At 35.9% G+C, this 19,128-nt stretch overlaps 1 protein-coding gene and 1 non-coding gene across 2 annotated transcripts in view; one reads left to right on the plus strand and one right to left on the minus strand.

Moving 5' to 3' along the window:
• Window positions 1-2,678, plus strand: part of LOC131160038 (iron-sulfur assembly protein IscA-like 2, mitochondrial) — a 35,386-nt gene extending 32,708 nt beyond the window's left edge. The window contains exon 4 of the mRNA XM_058115324.1: window positions 1,919-2,678. Coding sequence (XP_057971307.1) covers window positions 1,919-1,984 — 66 coding nt within the window. The 3' untranslated portion in view covers window positions 1,985-2,678. The remainder of the gene's footprint in view (window positions 1-1,918) is intronic.
• On the minus strand, window positions 263-333 carry TRNAN-GUU (transfer RNA asparagine (anticodon GUU)). The gene has a single exon. It is a non-coding gene; the product is annotated as a tRNA-Asn (tRNA).
• Window positions 2,679-19,128: the final 16,450 nt, after the last annotated feature.

The following is a 19,128-nucleotide window of genomic DNA, read 5'->3' on the forward strand; positions in this document are numbered from 1 at the left end:
AAGTAGAAAGCGTTCCATCTGTTCCTGAATAGCTTCTTTCAAAAGGGCTTCTGCTTCCTCGGTGAATGCCTAGGACTATGGAACAAAGGATTATCCCGGACCTACACCGAGGTATTGATGGTGATTCTCAAATATCGCAAAACAGAATGTGATACGATGAAATAGAATGCAATAGAAACAAAGATAGGGAACGGGTTACCTACTCTTAACGGGCAAAGCGAGCCCTTTCATTCTGAATTCTTTAATTCAGAATGAATCAAATCTCCCCAAGTAGGATTCGAACCTACCAGTCAGTTAACAGCCGACCGCTCTACACCACTAAGCTACTGAGGAACAACGGGAGATTAGATCTCATAGAGTTCAATTCCCGTTCTCAACCCATGACCAATATGAGCTCGAAGCTTCCTTTGTAATGTAACTCTTGGAACTTCTTCGTAGTGGCTCCATGACCGCACCCCCAAAAAAAAGCCCACCCACCAAATCAACAGTCAGCAGCAGATATTTTTAAAGACACAAAATTATTGGCTTTTATATCTAGTTTTAAGTACCTTTGTTTCTATTCCTTTATAATTATGTTTTATTTGTATTTTTCTTTCAAGGGGTTTGTTTTCTTTCCTTTATTTCTAAAATATTATTCTTATTTTGTGGGTCGGTATTTTCAAAGTTGGAGTGAGCTCGTTTTCCCATTTTGTGATAAGTGATCCAATCGGATAATTTACAAATTAATCGTAGGCATGACAAACATTGAGAACAATAAACTTTACCCATTTTTTTTTCTCCATTTATTCACTGATACAGTCATAGTTCAAAGCATTTGCCAGGTACAATAATTCCACAAGCCAAAGAGATATGTGAGTAATTACTTGATCGCACCTTTTCTCCTATTTCTGGAGAAAAAATATTGCGAAGGATCTGCAGGGACACTGATGGATGATGTGTTTTGGAGAATCCAGTTTTGTCAGCTTTTAGCTTTGTTAAAGTAAACATTTAACTGCTGGAACCAGAACATCATTCTTTTGTGGGGTTGGGTGGCATTTTAAAATACAAAGTTGCTTCTCTACTATTATTTAGTCTCGGCAGTTGTTAATTTGTCATTTTTTGGTTCATTGTATTCCAAGAAAACCCTTCATCATTCCCATGTTAATAGTCAAGATCAAATACTCAAAAGAAGGCTACATGCATAATTTGAAAAATATCTATGACAACAAACATTTAACTGCTGAATACAACCCACATACATTTGTAACCGTTTAAAAATTAACCCAAAACTGTCCAAATAGAATTCAAATTTAAAAAATTTTGAGAATTAATAATTTGTAATACTTGCACATGCATAGCGAATGCTCAACCACCACTAGTTCTAATCAAAATATGTAACTGCTAAGACTGCATAACATTATAAGGATAAAAACTTAAGTGGGCCTGATGTGTGGATGTGGTTTTGCCCCTGTTGTTAATTACACAATTAGAACTGTTTAGGCTTTAGAATCAAACCTTGCAATGAGCATGGAAACTACATTGTTGGATTGGTGTGATGACAGTAATGTTTGTTATTTTTGTTTTAGCAATTGTTCATCCTTAAATTACATGGTACCCTCTTATCAAATTAACAATACTGTGTTTCATTTCTATGTTCACTTTTAAATAATAATAATAATAATAATAATAATAATAATAATAATTTCTATCATTTTTTTCTGTTTACTTGAAATAATTCACGAGGAGAATCTACTATGTTAACAAGCCTCATATCCCATCTGGGGATTGTGTTCTTCCTGGATGATTTCTTGTTCAAAGGAATGCCTTCATTTTTTGTTACATTGTCTAGTTGAATTGCATTTTTGAAACACTGTTAGTCCTTGCTTCCATTGCCCATGGTTAGCTCAGCAGTAGCTAAAAATTCCTGTTTCATGTTCAGGTAACCACAAATCCAAGTGCAGTGGGCGGATGCAGTTGTAAAAGCTCATTCATGGTGAAACAATAGGTCTGCAGAGTTCTGAAAACTACCTCAACTAGATATGCCAAGTCATCTCCGTTTTGTATAAAAGGCTCATTAAACCGTCGTTTTTTTCATTTTGTACTAGGTTTCATTTAATTTAATTTTTTTTGCCCATTTCTCTTCCTACACTATGTATGTAACGCAATCAGTAAAGTGATGGTGGTGAAAATACTGAGCCATTGTGCTTTCTGTGTCGTGTTGTTGGCTTCAATGATACCATGAGTATGATAATCTCAGAAGATTTATACTAATGCCACTTGGTGCCCAATCAGAGCTGGGATGGAATAAAATCTTCTTCACTGCCAATGCTGGTGTTCTTTCATTATCAAGGAAGATTCTTGTCTGATCCAACACTCACTAGGATGCCAATGATTTTCCCTAGTCCCATGCTCTGGAAAGAGGAAGAGGAAGATGGCTTAAATAAATAAAAATCCTTGCTGTTCCCAGCAACAGAGTTGATTGTATTTCCATGGAGTTACTCCCAGTAGTTCTCTGTATGTTACAGAAGTTACTCCCAGCAAGCATAGCTGAAGATGACGAGCTGTACTTTGATTGAGAGGCTCTTGTTCCTTGTGGGGGTGCCTCCCCGTAATGTGTTTCTTTTATAAATAGCCCATACACGTCTGTGAGGACATTTGCTGCCTCATTTTGCCTTCATCAATAAACCTTGGATTTGGAATTGTTGTGTGATGAGCCAGAACTACTATAATTTTGTGCCAAATCTCATTATGCTTTCATTTTTGAAGCTCCATTTTTATGTTCAGTTAGATTAAGGTTATGCTCTGTGGCCAGCCAAAGTAGCTGTTGATGGATGCCCTCATCTTTTTAGGTCATTTCTAAAATTTCTAGAAAATGTCTGGATTAAGGATTTTATTTATAAATAAAAAATGAATAAATTAAGTTTCTGTTATATCTTCTCTTCATGTTAAAAATATTATTAAAAATAAAATTATCACACTGAAAAAAAAATTACAGAAAACAAAAGGTTAATGAAATGTGAGATGGAACACTTCTTGTTTATTAATTTATAGTATATGTTTTTATTTGTATGAGTTAATTAAATGTGAAAAAGTGAATTACTATTAACTAATAGGATTGGTGACAAGTACAAATAATAATAATAATAATTTATCGTTGCCCCAAAGATTGCCTTCAAGCATTGCATCGCCCTGGAGTATATGGTTGTCAATGAAAGATTCGTTGCTAGCGGCAACCCAAATGACACTACTGGATATGGTTTTATGTATTTTACTGCCCACAGCCATCCACATGCAAATTTTAGTAAAATATATAAAGTTTAGGGTTGCATTTGGAAGCATAAATTTTAGGGTTTGGATTTGAGTTTGTGTAGGTTTAAAAGAGATCTAATTTTGTATTAGGTTCTATTTAAATTTAATGTCTAAATTTCATACTCTCAAAAGCATGGTAAAGATTACACACAACTAAAGGAGTTTCATATATTATAAGATTATCCTTGAAAAAAAAATAAGAAAATTAAGAGATCTAAAGATAACTCATAAAAAGTTGAGAAACTGAGAAGAAAAAAGGGGAGAAATAATAAGTTTGGGGCTATTGAGATGCTTCCATGGTAGTATTAGAAAGAGAAAAATTGAGCAAACTCATAGAGCCCTACTTCTAAGATAATTAAACGAACATTAGAAAAAGAATCAAATACAAGAAAATTACAGTAAATGAACTAAAACATTCGAAAGTGGTCGGAGGAGTAGAGGTTGAGGTCGACGTCACTCTAGTCAAGGGCAATGGATAGGGTGGTTGTAGGGGAGATGATGGTGTCGAAGTAGTGCTGCGGAGGAGTTGCTTCCGAGAAGGGGTGCCTATGGGGTTAATTTAATACAATTACATAATAAAAAATTTTTATCAATCACCTTACTCAAACCAACCAACAATCCAATGTATATATGATATTACAAATTCAACTCTCAGCGATTCAATAGAAAAAATTCAAGGTCAGTTTTTCTTTTTAAGTAAATATCAAAGACAATATCAATTTCAGAAAATTTATCTTAAATGCTCTGCAATTTTCCTTCAATGAAATAATCTATTTCAGCTGTGATATTCAGCAATTCAATATTTAAGCTTAATATGAATTTTCAATCTAGTAAAGACAATCAATATAGTTCCTTGATTAAAATTAGTATTCCAGCAAATCCCAATATTCAGCAAGTTCACAACAATTAAATAAGCATACACACAATTTATATACTCGCAAGAATGTAAAAAGATTAAGAGAAGAAGAGAGGAACACCAGATTTTTTATAAGGTTCGGCCAGCGGCCTATGTCCTTACCTCAAGCAACGCGCTGTAAGGATTTCCTTTCCCAACTTCGTTACCAGGTGAAGTAAAGCCTCTCTTCATTCAAGGTGGAGATCCCTCTCTAACAAGAACAACCCTCTCACTAGACAATGATTCAACAATCCTGAATCATCAAAAACAAAAGCAAGAACAAGGAACAAATAATGTTCGTACAATGAAATACTCTCAAAAGAGTTGCTTTGTACAATGTTAGAATCAACATACTTCAATCAAAATACGATATAGAAGATGAACCTCAAAGTAATATCACCAGGGTTCTGATTTAGAATTGAGAATTTCAGCATAGGAGATTAGAAATTCATGAATTAATTCAACAACAGCACAACAGTATTTCAGAAAAGTTTTCAGTAGGATATCTATGAATATATGATTCGTATGTGCTTGATGATGATTTGTAATTTGCAAAAAATATCAATTATATATAGAGTAATAAAGTAGCTTACTATTTTCCCCAAGTTTTCTCTTAGTTTAGGAGCCAAGAAATTAATTTTGGAAACTTTACAAATATTGTTTTAAAGTTATAACATAACTTTCAGTCGACTAAGGCCCAAGGGTTAGTCGACTACTTTGGTTCTATTTGCTTATAAATAGCCAAAGCAATATATCAGTCGTCTTTCCTCTTGCTAATTTTTTGTTCTTCAAAATTTGGTTTCAAAACTTACTTTTGATCTTGAAAAAACGTATAAGAGACTTTTTGAAAATATTTTCCATGACTCAAAAATAGGTCTCTAAGTCAATGATATTTCCTACGAGCTTCAAGCATCAATATTGAAATTGTGAAGTACTTACTTGAGACTTTTATAAAATAAAACTTTCTTAGCACTAAGTCTTCATGCTTTAACTTCCATTTTATGTCTAGCTTGAACTTTTTCTTCAATATGCTTTAACTTCATCAGTACTCGTGACTTTAAGCACAAGCTTCATTCATTCTCTTTAAACGCTTGAACTTGATCTCATAAGTATCTTTTGAAGCCCTGAAATTTACTTAAACAATCATGTTAAGTACCCTTGATTTGTTATCATCAAAACGAGATTAACCCTTGTTAGGCCAACAATCTCTCCCTTTCTGATGATGACAAATAAGGAGTAAAAGTGAGTAAGCCTTCATAAGACTCCCTCCTTACAATAAGCATAATCTTAACAAGATATGTAGAGTAATGAGATTGCATATCAGAATTCACTTTAACTTTCAGCAATGGACATATATCATGATATCATCATTTATCAAATATAACTCTCCCCATATTCAATAAAATTTGAATCTCATTCATGAAGTTAAGTTTAAACCATGTATAGTATGAAGCTAATATCATTATTTAATAACATCTCATCACAATCAGATTTCATCATGCTCATATTTTCATTGTAATTGCATCATGCTCGGTTCATCATGCTCATATTTTCATTGTAATTGCATCATGCTCAATTTTGCCCAAACTTCTCCCCCTTTTGACATCAATCAAAAAGAGAAAAACAACAAGAATAGCATGGAAAGTTTTAATGCATATATCCAACATAATAGCCAAAACACAAAGTGAACAGTCATCATGCATAATAAGATAGTTAATAAGAACCAAAACAGCATGTGAAAACCATAAAAGCAAAAAAGATAAAAATAAAAGAGTAGTGTCAGATGCAAATATTACAATCCAAGATTGTTCATTTAACGAAAACAACGGTGCATCATCAGTATCAGTTCCTTCCTCAGCATCATCTTCATTGTCAGCTTCATTTTCACCCAAGCTTGTCTCCATAGGAGCCTTACCTCGTGAAGAAGATGAATCGACCATATATTGTTCAATCCATCCAAGCCGTTGGTCAAGAGAAGTATAACTCGACTGAAGTGAGCTAAAACCAGTACGCACTTCATCACGAAGACCAGATCATCTGCTTCTGATAGGCAACAAACTAAGAAGAACTATCATCTACTGGAGGAGCAACTTGTTGTGGTTCAAGAACTTGATGAGGTGCTTGGCGTATATGCCTACCTTTTAGAAACCAACCTTGGTTATGTCGTTCATACCCAATTTTTTTAATCATGGTAGATGAAAACAGGTCATAATGGGTTTGTTTGATAAACAATGTGGATGGTGTGGTTACTCCGAGATGATAAAAGATGAGATTTAGAATTTCTCCATACGAAAGAATTACTCTACGAGCTTCTTCTCTTGAAATCATCCATTTCAAGATTAAGCTTAGCAAGTCAAGCTTCTTTCCTTTTAGTAGGCACCATATTACAAAGCAATCAAGATAGGAGACATGGTCATGTGATCCTATCCTAGGCAAGATATTGTAAGTGATAAGTTTTTGTAGGATTTGAGCCTACAAGTTCAGTTGATTTTATGGTGGAGGATGACCAAAGTAGACAAGGTCTGTAGTCATAACCAAAGGTAGAAATTCCTCAGGGGTAAAATATTGAGCCATAATCCATGGTTGGCCAAGAGGTGGACACTCAAATTCTCCTGCTTTGATTCTTAGAATTGCAGCTAAGGTTTGGGGAGTATTTGCAAATGATTTTTCCATGACCTGGGTGGAGGTCACAGTTCCCCCTTTGATCAAATTTGCATAAAAAAGCTTAACCAAATTTGGATACATTCTTTTTGCTTGATATGTAATAAACTTTTCCCAACCTAAAGCTTTGAACATAGGCAAAATGCCTGGAAAATCTTCCTTAAAAAATTCAACATCTAGAACCTTTCCAAATATAGGTTCGGGTAGCACGAATATGGTCTCGATAAAGTTACTTGGCATGGGGTGTCACTAGCCATTGTTTGATGTCGTTGATGTCATCTTTCCTAGAGGTAGAACCTCGATTCGCCGTGGTCTTTGCTCTTGGCATGGCTTTAGAGAAAATGAATAGTGAAATCCTTAAAAATAAAGTGAGAATGAAGTAGGAGGATGTATTCTAAGGTTTAATCAGAAGATTTTTCGTGTGGGAACACTCGTGGATAAAGGAGAAAGGGTTTAGAAGAGAAGATAAACAGGGTCAGAAGACTGAGGAGTGAAAAATTAGGGTTTTTATGAGTAGTTCATATTTATACGTCGTGTGTTAGTCGACTATGCTTGAAGAATTAGTCGCCTGACCTATGTATTTCTTCGAAATTTCGCAAACCAGTAGTGAGTTAGATGACTATGCCTCAAGGAGTTAGTCAACTGATGAGCCTGATCTTTGAAAAAACTAGTAAGTCAGAGAGTGACCAATTGACTGAGGGTAAGTTGTTAGTCGCCTGACCTTCAATATTTTAACTTACTTCCTAACTCAAATAGTCATCCTTTTTCCTTGTCAAATTACTTTTCTACTATTCAATAATCCTAGTTCTTGTCTTATTGAAATGAATCTATCCTCTGAAAGAGGTTTTGTAAAAATGTCAGCCCATTGATCCTTTGTATTTACGAACTCAAGTATGATATCTTCTTTTAGCACATGATCTCTTAAAAAGTGATGTCTAATGTCGATATGCTTGGTCCAAGAATGGGAGATGGGATTTTTGGAAATATTGATGGCGCTGGTATTGTCACACTTAATTGTTACAACCAAATATTCCAAATTAAAATCCTTTAATTGTTATTTCATATAAAGAGTTTGTGCACAACAACTACCCGCTGCCACGTACTCTGCTTCTATAGCAGATAGTGCTACGGAATTTTGTTTCTTGGAGAACCAAGACACAAGAGATCATCTTAGAAAGTGGCAAGTACCACTAGTACTTTTTCAATCTATTTTACAGCTTGCATAATCTGCATCCGAATAACTAATCATCTTAAAACCTATATCTTTAGGATGCCATAGACCTAAGTCAATAGTACCTATTAAATATCTCAATATTCTCTTGACAGCTATTTGGTGAGATTCTTTAGGGGTTGCTTGAAAACAAGGGCACATATAGACACTGAACATGATGTCAGGTCTACTAACAGTCAAATAGAGCAAACTACCTATCATGCCTCGGTAGTATTTCATATCTACCATTTTTCCTTGATCATCTTTGTCAAGGCTTATAGAAGTGCTCATTGGGGTTCCCAGTGGCTTTCCACCTTCTATATCAAATTTCTTTAGGAGGTCTTTTATATATTTTGACATATTTATGAAAGTCCCAGTTTTAGCTTGCTTGATCTGAAGACCAAGGAAATATGTCAACTCGCACATCATACTCATCTCAAACTCGTTTTGCATGCATTTTGTGAATTCTTTGCATAATTCCTCATTAGTAGCACCAAAGATAATGTAATCCACATATATCTGGATGATGAGCATATCTTTGTCTTTAGACTGAATAAACAGAGATCTATCCATTTTTCCTCTTCAAAAGCCATTTTCCAATAAAAAGCCAGTTAGTTGCTCATAACAAGCTTTAGGAGCTAGCTTTAGTTTGTATAAGGCTTTTTTTAGTCTAAACACATGATCAGGACAATGAAAATCCTCAAATCCTGGAGGTTGTGCTACACAAACTTCTTCATTTATAAATCCATTTAAGAATGCACTCTTCACATCCATTTGATAAATTTTAAAATCTTTGTGAGATCCATAGGCTAGTAGCATTCTTATTGCTTCCATTCTAGCTATAGGAGCAAAGGTCTCATCATAATTTATTCCTTCTTCTTGATTATAACCTTAAGCTACTAGTCTAGCCTTGTTACGCACTACAATTCCATTCTCATCCTTCTTATTCCTAAACCCCCATTTGGTGCCGATTATTGAGTGATCAGTGGGTCTAGGAACTAACTTCCAAACTCTATTTCTCTCTAATTGATTTAACTCTTCTTGGATAGCTACTATCCATGAGTCATCATTTAATGCTTCGGTTATGTTCTTTGGTTCCTCCTAAGATAGGAATGCACAATGATTACACATATTCTTCAATGAGGATCTAGTGGGTACTCCTCATGAAGGTTCACCGATGATTTGATCCTTTGGGCGATTCCTTACAAATTTCCATTCTTTAGGTAATTCAAATTTATATAGAGGGCTATCATCTAAAGATGAGCTCGATTCCTTACTCTCATATTTTACTTCTTGAATCTCTAAGTCTTCTAGTATTTGTTTAATTTTAGCTTCCTCAATATCAGAGGGTTTAGAGAATGGATTTGCCTTATCAAAAGCTATATGGACTGATTCTATGATTGAAAGGGTCCTTTTGTTGTAGACTCTAAAGGCTTTACTATTCACTGAATATCCTAAAAAGATTCCTTCATCTGATTTTGCATCAAATTTTCCTAAATCCTCTTTATCATTCAAAACGAAGCATTTGCATTCAAACACGTGAAAGTAGATATGTTTGGACTTCTTCCTTTCCAAAGTTCATTGGGGGTCTTTTTCTAAGCTTGTCCTAATGGAGACTATTCATCACATAACATGCGGTGTTTACGGCTTCAGCCAAAAAATATTTAGGCAAATTATGCTCATTTAGCATTGTTCTAACTATTTCTTGAAGTGACCTATTCTTCTTTTCAACAACACCATTTTGTTGAGGAGTACGAGGTGCTGAAAAGTTGTGAGTTATTCCATATTCATCACAGAATTTCTCAACATCTTTATTTTTGAATTCACTACCTCGATTATTTCTAATGTTTAAAACTTTGTACCCTTTTTCATTTTGGAGCTTCTAGCATAAGTTAATTAGCATCTTACATACATCGTCTTTGTAGGGTAAGAAAAGTACCTAGGTAAACCTGGAGTAGTCATCAACAATGACGAACATGTATTACTTTCCTCCTAGACTTTGTATTCTGGTGGGGCCAAACAAGTCTAAGTGCATAAGTTCCAAAGGCCTACCAATGGAGATATTCTTCTTCTTTTTAAAACTTGTCTTGATTTGCTTCCCAAGTTGAAAAACATCATATATCTTGTCCTTTACAAACTTAGTGATGGGTAGACCCTTGACTAAGTTCTTTTTAACTAATTTGGACAATAGGTCCATACTAGCATGTCCTAATCTTCTATGGCACAGCCATTCGGTTTCATTCAAGGCTGTGAAGCAAGTGACTTCTTGAGGTATTAGGTTTTCAAAATTTATGCAGTATACATTGTCAACCCTATTTGCAATGAACAAGGTGTCAGGCATTTGTCTTGTTTAAATGTTACATCAAAGCCTTTATCACTTGATTGAATAATGCTAAGCAGATTATGTTTTAACTCATCTACCAACAAAACATCATCAATAATTAAAGAGGGTTCTTTACCAACTTTTTCGATGCCGATTATTTTGCCTTTAGCATTGTCTTCGAAGGTGACATGTCCACCATCCTTTAGTATTAATGAGGAAAACTTGGACTTGTCTTCGGTCACGTGTCTTGAACATCCACCATCTAAGTGTCATTTATCATTTGATGGAGTGGACCTAAAACATACCTACAAGAAGGTTTTCAAGGTGTTACTTTTGGTACCCAAGCCTTCTTAGGTCTTTTTTATTCAGTTTAAGTTTAAGTTTTGATTCTCCATACTTTCTTGACTTTGACATTTTTCTTCTATATGGACATTCAAACTTTATGTGACCATTTTTCTTACACAAGAAACATGTAGTGTGTTCTTATGCATTTTTGGAAGATGTATTTAGAAAGTGTTTTGAGGCTTTTACAAAGTACCCCATGTCATTGAATCCTAGTCCTTTTTTTATCCAAAGACATTCTTTGTGATCCAACTAGTTTATCAAAATTTTCCTTTCCTCTGGTAAAATTGTAGATGATTTTGGCTTGAACCTCGATTTTACTCTCAAGACTACATATTTCTGAGTCTTTTATATTTTTACCATTTACTTGTAACTTTGCTAGATCTTGAGACATCTTATTGATTTTACTCACGAGTTCATCAATAAGTGAGTCCTTTTCTTTTTCAGCCCATGTTGATGTCTCTAGTTGGTTCATAAGCTTTTCATTTTGTTCTTTAAGTGCTATGTTTCGTTTGGATACTTTTATGAACCTATTATGTAATAAAAATAGTTTAGATTGCATTTCTCTATATAAAGACATACTCTCACATGAGTCACTACATGATTCGTCACTAGATTCTTCATGTGAGCTAAAGTAGGAATTTACCTCGTCATCTTTTGCCATGAAGCAAAGGTTTGCCACATCTTGATCACTTGATTCATTTTCTGATTCACACAAGCTTGAGTCACCCACATGGTAGCTTTCATCACCTTCTTTTTATTCTTCTTGGCGTCTTTCTTTAGTTGTGGATAGTTAGGTTTTATATGTCCAACTTTCTTGCAATTATAGCATGTGAGAGGTTCATTCTTTGTTTCTTTCTTGCTAGTTTCACCTTTATTGGTTTTTGAGCCTCTGAATTTTTGAGCAAATCTCTTGTTCTTTTAGAAGAATTTTCCTAGTCTTCTAGTGAATAAGGTTATATCATCTTCGTATAATTCATTGTCTTCTTCCTCACTAGAACTGTCTTTTGCAGCTTTTAGAGCTATTGACTTCTTTTGTTTGATACCTTCAATTTTTCTTTCATTTATTGTTATCTCATATGTGAGGAGTGATCCTATTAATTCATCTAAGGAGGTATTTTTTAGATTTCTGTCTTCCGTTATGGCAGTGGCCTTAGGTTCCCAAATCGGTAGAAGTCCGCTAAGGATTTTTCAAATCATCTCATAAGTAGAATATTTTTTCTCTAATGCATTAAGGGAATTTATTATGTGGGTGAATCTAGTATACATACTAGTGATAGTCTCTTCAGGGTATATCCTAAATGCCTCATACTTCGCTGGTAAGCATGTCAATTCTACTATCCCTTACGTCAATTGTTCCTTCATAAGTGATTACGCGCTTAAACTGCGTAATTAGGTTCTTTAATTTATGCATTGAGGCTAATATTTCTAATTAAAGACTTAATTACTCTCAATATTTTAGCACGGTGTTCTATTTATAATATTTGGGTTTTATTGAGTAAATTATGAATTTTTCGTATTTTTTTATCGCAGGGCGATTATTGGAAGCTAAAATTGATGCGACTTCGTAATTTGAGCGTAAATTTCTTGTTCGAGCTTCGATTAAGACGATTCAAAACTCTATGGAAAGCCAAGAAAATTATCTACAACTTTTGTGTTTAGAGCTTTGAGAGATACGGGCTCTAGAATGGTCCAAAGTGGACTTGTTGCCAGGAGACAAAAAGAAGAAGAAAAGAAGAAAAAAAAAAAGAAAAAAAAATATTAATTTACCCGATGTGACCCGGCCATGCAGCTAGGTTCAGATCCTCCATGCGTGCGTAGGGCTTCTTCCCCCTTCCCCTATATATATTTTTTTCTACTTCCTTTCTCTTTCAAGCAGCTAGGCCGCCCCAGCTCCCTTCTCTCGGCCCCCTTCTCTCAACTCTCTTTAACTCTCCCCTTCTCTCCACTCTTATCTCTTCCTACCCCCTTCCCTGTTTCCTCCATTGCTATCTGAATAGCAATAAGACCAACCCCTCTCCCTTAACTCTCTTCTCCCTCACGCACCTTATGCTAACTCTCCTTCTCCATCCTTTCTCCTTCATCCTCTCCTTCTCAAGCTCCCTATCCTCTCAGCTCTTCTCCCTCTCCCCTTCCCTTTTCTCTCCCACTCTCCCTTCTCTCCCTTTTCCAGTTTGCTGCCACCAGCTGAGCTCCTCCTCCCAGCTGAACTTGAGGGCTGCTGTTCTAGGGACCCGAAGAATGTTGCCCTTGCTACTGTTCCTGTGTGGCTACTACTGCTGCAGCTGCTGTGCTACTCCTCCTACTACCATCACAGCTATGCCACCCCACGACCATCTGCTGCCAAGGACTTGAGCCACCCACCTGCTGCCATCACAGCCGAGCCACCCCACGGCCTGCTGCTGCTCCACCGGCCAGCCCCTGCTGCTACACGACCTTTCTCTCTCTCTCTCTCTCTCTCTCTCTCTCTCTCTCTCTCTCTCTCTCCCTCCCTCCCTCTCTTTCTCTTTCTTTTTCCTTCTCTTTTCTTTCTTTTCTTGTCCTTAATTTTCTTTGATTATTGCCTTTAAAAAATTTTTTTATTTGTTAGGAAGACTTTTAATTAAAGTATTAATTTTTAATCTTGTTTGGGTGTTGTTCTTAAAGTATTTAAATTCTTTCCCTCTTAGTTAATATTAGTATTAGATTTAATTTTGCTTGAATTAATTTTAATTGCTTAAGGTCCGATTTAGTTCTTGAAAAAGAAAAGAGAAAAATACAAAAAGAAGAAAAAAATATCTTCTTTATGCTTTAAATTTGTTGTCTTTCTTTGGAAGTTGAATTTTGTTGGGTTTTATTAAGTTCGTTTAATTAAAGTCTGAATTTTTATCGTGTTTCCGTTAGAGTTGAATTGTTAAAGAGTTAATTTTGGGTCGCGATATAAATTGTATTGAAATTTAATTAGGATTTGTGTTCTTTTTAAGAGAATTGAATGCTTCAGTTGCGTAGTACAGTTTTGATTTTTATTTGACCTTTGGGCTGAATATTACACGACAGAATTCTTATACTTGGGATAATTTCGAGCTGCTCATTTTTCAAGTGAGTCAAGTTTTTGGCATTGTTGCTAGGGAGTGCCAGTTTTAATTTCAAATTTTGTGTTTTTCCAAATATTTTTTATTTTTCATAAAACAAAATAAAATAAAATAAAAATTTGAAAAATTTGAAAAAAAAAAATTGATCATGCTTGTTTGCTGCTGTGTTGGTGAATTTCTACTATTTATATTGATGTTTGATGCCCTGGGTTCGAGATAATTCGAATAGACTGTCCAAAATTTCACTTAGCACCAGTAGTGACACACAGAGCACAGAATCTGATTGTTCTCCCATTACTTTTACGAGTGATTCTGAATTTGATTTGAGTAATCTGTTTGAAGAATTTTTTGAGGAAGTTATGGCTGCACTTGCACCACGTACACTTTAGGATTTTATATAGCCTACACGCACATCTATTCCTTCCTGCATTGTGTTACCATGAAATGCATCGAACTTCACAATTAAGCATGGCATGTTATCTGTGATACCCAAATTTCACGGGATGGATTCTAAGAGTCCATACCAGCATGTGACAGATTTTGAGATGGTTTGTACCACTTTTATTAATAGGGCTGGAACCGATGAGTATATCAAACTTTGCCTATTTCCTTTTTCTTTGAAAGATAAGGCAAAAATCTGGTTTAATTCTCTATGACCTAACTCTATTACTAGCTGGGCTGAAATGCAGCATAAGTTCTTATATAAGTTCTTTCCTTTTCAGAGAACTCAATACCTACAAGAGTAGATCAGTCAGTTCATGCAGAGAGGTGATGAGACGTTCCAAGCTTCCTGGGAGAGATTCAAGGACCTGATGAATATAAATCCACACCACATATTCGAATCTTGGAGGTTAGTGAATTATTTTTATACTGCTTTAACCCCTACATGTAAACAATTTATCCGAACTATGTGCAACGGGGAGTTCTTCAACAAGTAATCGGATGAGACTCTATCATTCTTTGATTATTTAGCTAAAAGTGCCCAACAATGGAATACATTTCATGAACGGGGATCAATGGCCACATAACCTCTTAGAGCGATCAGTGGTGGAGGTAGATACGAGGTCAAAGAGGAAACTAGCCTACAAGCTCTTGTTGCTGCGTTGTCTAAGAAACTAGAGGTTATGGAATCAGAAAAAGTGAAAGTTTAGGATTGCTCTACTTGTGAAACCTCATACCACAAAATTCAGGATTTTCGTTTACTACCAGTTTGGCAGGGGAGTAGATCTGATTGGGTACAATCAGCGAATTGGTTCAACAGATCTCAGAATCAGCCATTCCCAAACACTTATAATCCCGGATGGAGGAATCACCCGAACCTCTCATGGAGGAATGATCAGTCCGGTCCATCATCCTCGTAGTATTAGCAAGTTCCTCAATCTTATGCACCACCTCCGCAACCGCTATATCATCCAGTTGCAGCTTCTCAACCGCAGTATCAGCCGCAACAGATTTCTCAGAGCTACACACCTCCAATATTTCAACCAAATTTAGCTCCTATTCCAGCAAAGAAATCTTCTAATGATAGCATAGCATAGATGGAAAACATGTTTAAGCAATTCATGCAGATTCACATCATGGCCAACAATCAGGGTAATCGAGCCTTCAGTGAACTGAGAGATACCATGAATAAGATAAGTACACAGCTAAATACCTTAGAAAAAGGGAAATTTTCAGCACAACCTCAGCCTAATCCCCAAGTATATCGATAACAATAGAAACCAGTGCATACTATTTCAAGGGATTCTATTGAAATGACGAAGTCAGTTATTACCTTGAGGAGCGGAGAAGAAGTTGCCCATCCTGAAATGCCCACTGATCAAAAAACAGTTACTCCAACTCCTGAAGTGACAACCGAGACAGATGAGGGAAATGAAAAATCAGATGAAGCAAGCTCAAGTTCAAAGAAGTCAGATAATAAGGAGGATGAGATGGTTAGGGAGTATCAACCCGTGGTAACCTATCCTTAGCGGTTGACATCTAGTCAGAAAAATAAGTATTACATTGAGATTCAAGAAATATTCAAACAGGTGAAGATCAACATTGCACTTTTGGATGCCATACAGCAAGTCCCTGCATATGCAAAATTTCTGAAAGATCTATGCACAGTGAAAAGGAAATTGAATGTGAAGAAGAAAGCTTTCTTGACCGAGCAAGTTAGCGCATTGATATTGAGTCAGACTCCTCAGAAGCTCAAAGATCCTAGTTACCCCACTATTTCTATCATGATTGGTAAATCTCGTATTAGGAGAGCCTTACTTGATTTAGGGAGTAGTGTGAACTTGCTCCCATTTTCAATATACGAGCAGTTGGATTTAGGTGAGCTAAAGAAAACACTTATAATGCTACAGTTGGCAGATAGATCACTAAAAGCTCCACGAGGTGTTATTGAAGATGTGTTAGTACAAGTTGACAAATTTTATTATCCAGTGAACTTTGTGGTTTTGGATATTCAGCAGCCTGTCTCCAACATCTACCAGGAACCTATTATTCTTGCGAGACCATTCCTTGCTACTTCAAATGCCTTGATTAACTGTCAAAGCGGAGTACATAAGCTCACGTTCAGAAGCATGACATTGGAGATGAACGTGTTTAATAAGACGTCGACTGGGTGTGATGATTCAGAGGTACATGCATTAGATGTGGTAGATGACTTGGATATGTTAAAGTTGTTTTCAGTATTTGGTTCTGATAGTGCATTTAAGAATGAATCTCCTGAGCTACCTGAGGTATTTGATGAAAAAGTTACCTTGATTAGAGCTCTACTAGAATTAGAGGGGCAGTCCATAGAGATAGATGCAATACCAGTCCGTGATGCGCAATGGAGACTGAACCCAACCATGACAAAGGTGATTAAGAAAGAAGTGCTAAAGATGTTAGAAATCATCTATCCTACTACCGACATGTCATGCGGCCCTTGGTTTTATGAACTACCTTGCCACCGATCGAACACCAAAACATAGGATAACGCAGGATAAGCGTCAGTTCTTTGTAAAGATCAAGATCATACTTGAGAAGACGGGTTGTCCTAATCGAAAAGGCTGGTTCGAGAATTTGGTTGATGCACTCTGGACCTACCGAACTGAATTCAAGAAAAATTCAGGGATGACTCCCTACAGGTTGATTTATGGTAAGACATGTTATGTACCAATTAAGATTCAGCATTATGCATTATGGGTTATAAAATAGAATAACTTTTCACTTGGTAATGCCATAGGTTTGAGAAAGTTGTAGGTGCGTGAGCTTAAAGAATGCAAGAGGAAAGTTTATGACAAGACTCGCTTAGTGAAGAAGCGGATGAAGCCACTGCATACAATCAAGGATAAACAACTTTTACTGAATCAACAAGATCTTCTCTGCAACTCTAGATCACATTTTTTCCCCTAAAAACTTCGGTCCCGATGGGTGGCTCATACATCGTTGAACACATTCATTCCAACGGCGCAGTAAAATTTGTGGATCCAACGAATGCTAACAATGTCATGTTCAATGAACAGCAACTTAAGCCTCTCAACCCCCTTCAATCCTAATAAAGAGGTCTTACTTCTGCAAGACCCTAAGGGAGTCCTCTGACCTTTCTATTTTACTGTTTTTCTTTTTCACTTTTTCATTTCATTTGTTTTTATTTGCATTTATTTTTTCCTTTTCGATTGCATTAGTTGGTAGTGATTTTCTATTAGTTTGTTCACCCGTGCACACTTTTTCTATTTCCCTTATACATTCACATTGAGGATAATGTTTCATTTTAGATGGGGGGTGAGAATTTGCATGTGACACTGTGCATGTCTTCTTGCTGGGCTTTATATTAAAAACAAAAAAAAAACAAGAAAGAAAGAAAGAGTATTAAGGAATTACACTGACTTATGCCATGACTAACACTGACCTATACCCTTCACATACTTGAATATAACCTAAGAATTACACACTTGAGTCATTTATGTGTAGTTTCTCTTTATATGATTTTGTAACTCCATGAGGAATTGATTGGTAGTACACTCGTGTGTTAATTTTGTTATATAAACTCTTGTAGTTACATGGTATCTCACGAGACTGAAAATACACGTTCATGTGACTTAGAGTTCCTTGTGAGCACTGAGAGAGCACCCATGACGACTATGACACCTTGTGAGGTATTGTTGAGCCATTTATCGTTCTTTTGAGTTTTTGACGTCAGCTTAGAGTTCATGAAACACAACTTTTCCTCTTCTTTTTTTTTTCTAGATACTCTTTTTACACTAGTCTATGTTTTTGACTTACTAGCCTAGAGGTGACATCTAGTGGAGAGATAGAAACCTAAGTCTTGTAGCCTACTCAAGATGTGAAGGCTGAACCACCCCTAGAGATAGACTTAGTTCATGGACTACTGTTCAAACTTAATTCCCATTGGTGGTATGAAGACAATAAAAGAAGTGTAATGATTGTCTTAATTGACAATGAAAAGATAGAAATTGAAGAATGAGCAGAAGAAAGAATAAGAAAATTAAAAATGCACATGAAATGAAATGCTAATGCCTGCTCCACACAAATACCAAAAAAAGTCAAGGACATTACACATGTTCTCCACGTAAAAAGATTCTTCAACCGCTTAATGTCTCAGATGTATTCACACCAAGTTTGTGAATAAGTTGATCTAGAGTGGTCTTGGTTGGACATGGCAAGTAGGTGAGAAGGTGTTAGGGTAAAGGACCCGACACCTCACAAATAGGTTAGATCCTTTCAGACTAATCCAATCCATACATTTAGCGTTTGTTCCTTGCAATATGTAGGATGTTTGATCGCGACACTCCTCCTCACATATGATGAGTGAATCTATCCTTTTTTAGTGTCCTTGAAGGTATACTAGTTTGGCCGAGTCAAAACGACCGTTCTGTAGGTGTCCACTAGTATCCTAGGTATAACGAGTCACACGCATCACACATTCCCCAAGATTTCACCTATTTATACTTGAATTTATATGACTGCATTAAATCTGAATTGTACAGTTGGTTAACTTCATGAGAGTATACTATTCTTAATTGCTATATAATGATGAAACTTGCATGAGTGACGTGCTTCGGAGATGTGTGCATTAAATATGAATGAGCTGGTGTGAAATTTGGTTATATTCTTGTATGTGAAATGGTATGGTTGTGTCGCATGTGGATTCATTTCATGTTTGTTGGAGTTAGTATTTTTGGATACCGCCCTGGAATTCATTCACGTTATTTGTTAGAGACTAGCAAAACGTTAGTTGGGGGGTGTGATTACGCGCTTAAATTGCATAATTAGATGCTTTAATTCATGCATTGAGACTTATAATTTTAATTAAATACCTAATTACTCTCAATATTTTAGCATG

This window comes from Malania oleifera, chromosome 7 (assembly GCF_029873635.1).
Source record: "Malania oleifera isolate guangnan ecotype guangnan chromosome 7, ASM2987363v1, whole genome shotgun sequence".
NCBI lineage: Eukaryota > Viridiplantae > Streptophyta > Magnoliopsida > Santalales > Ximeniaceae > Malania > Malania oleifera.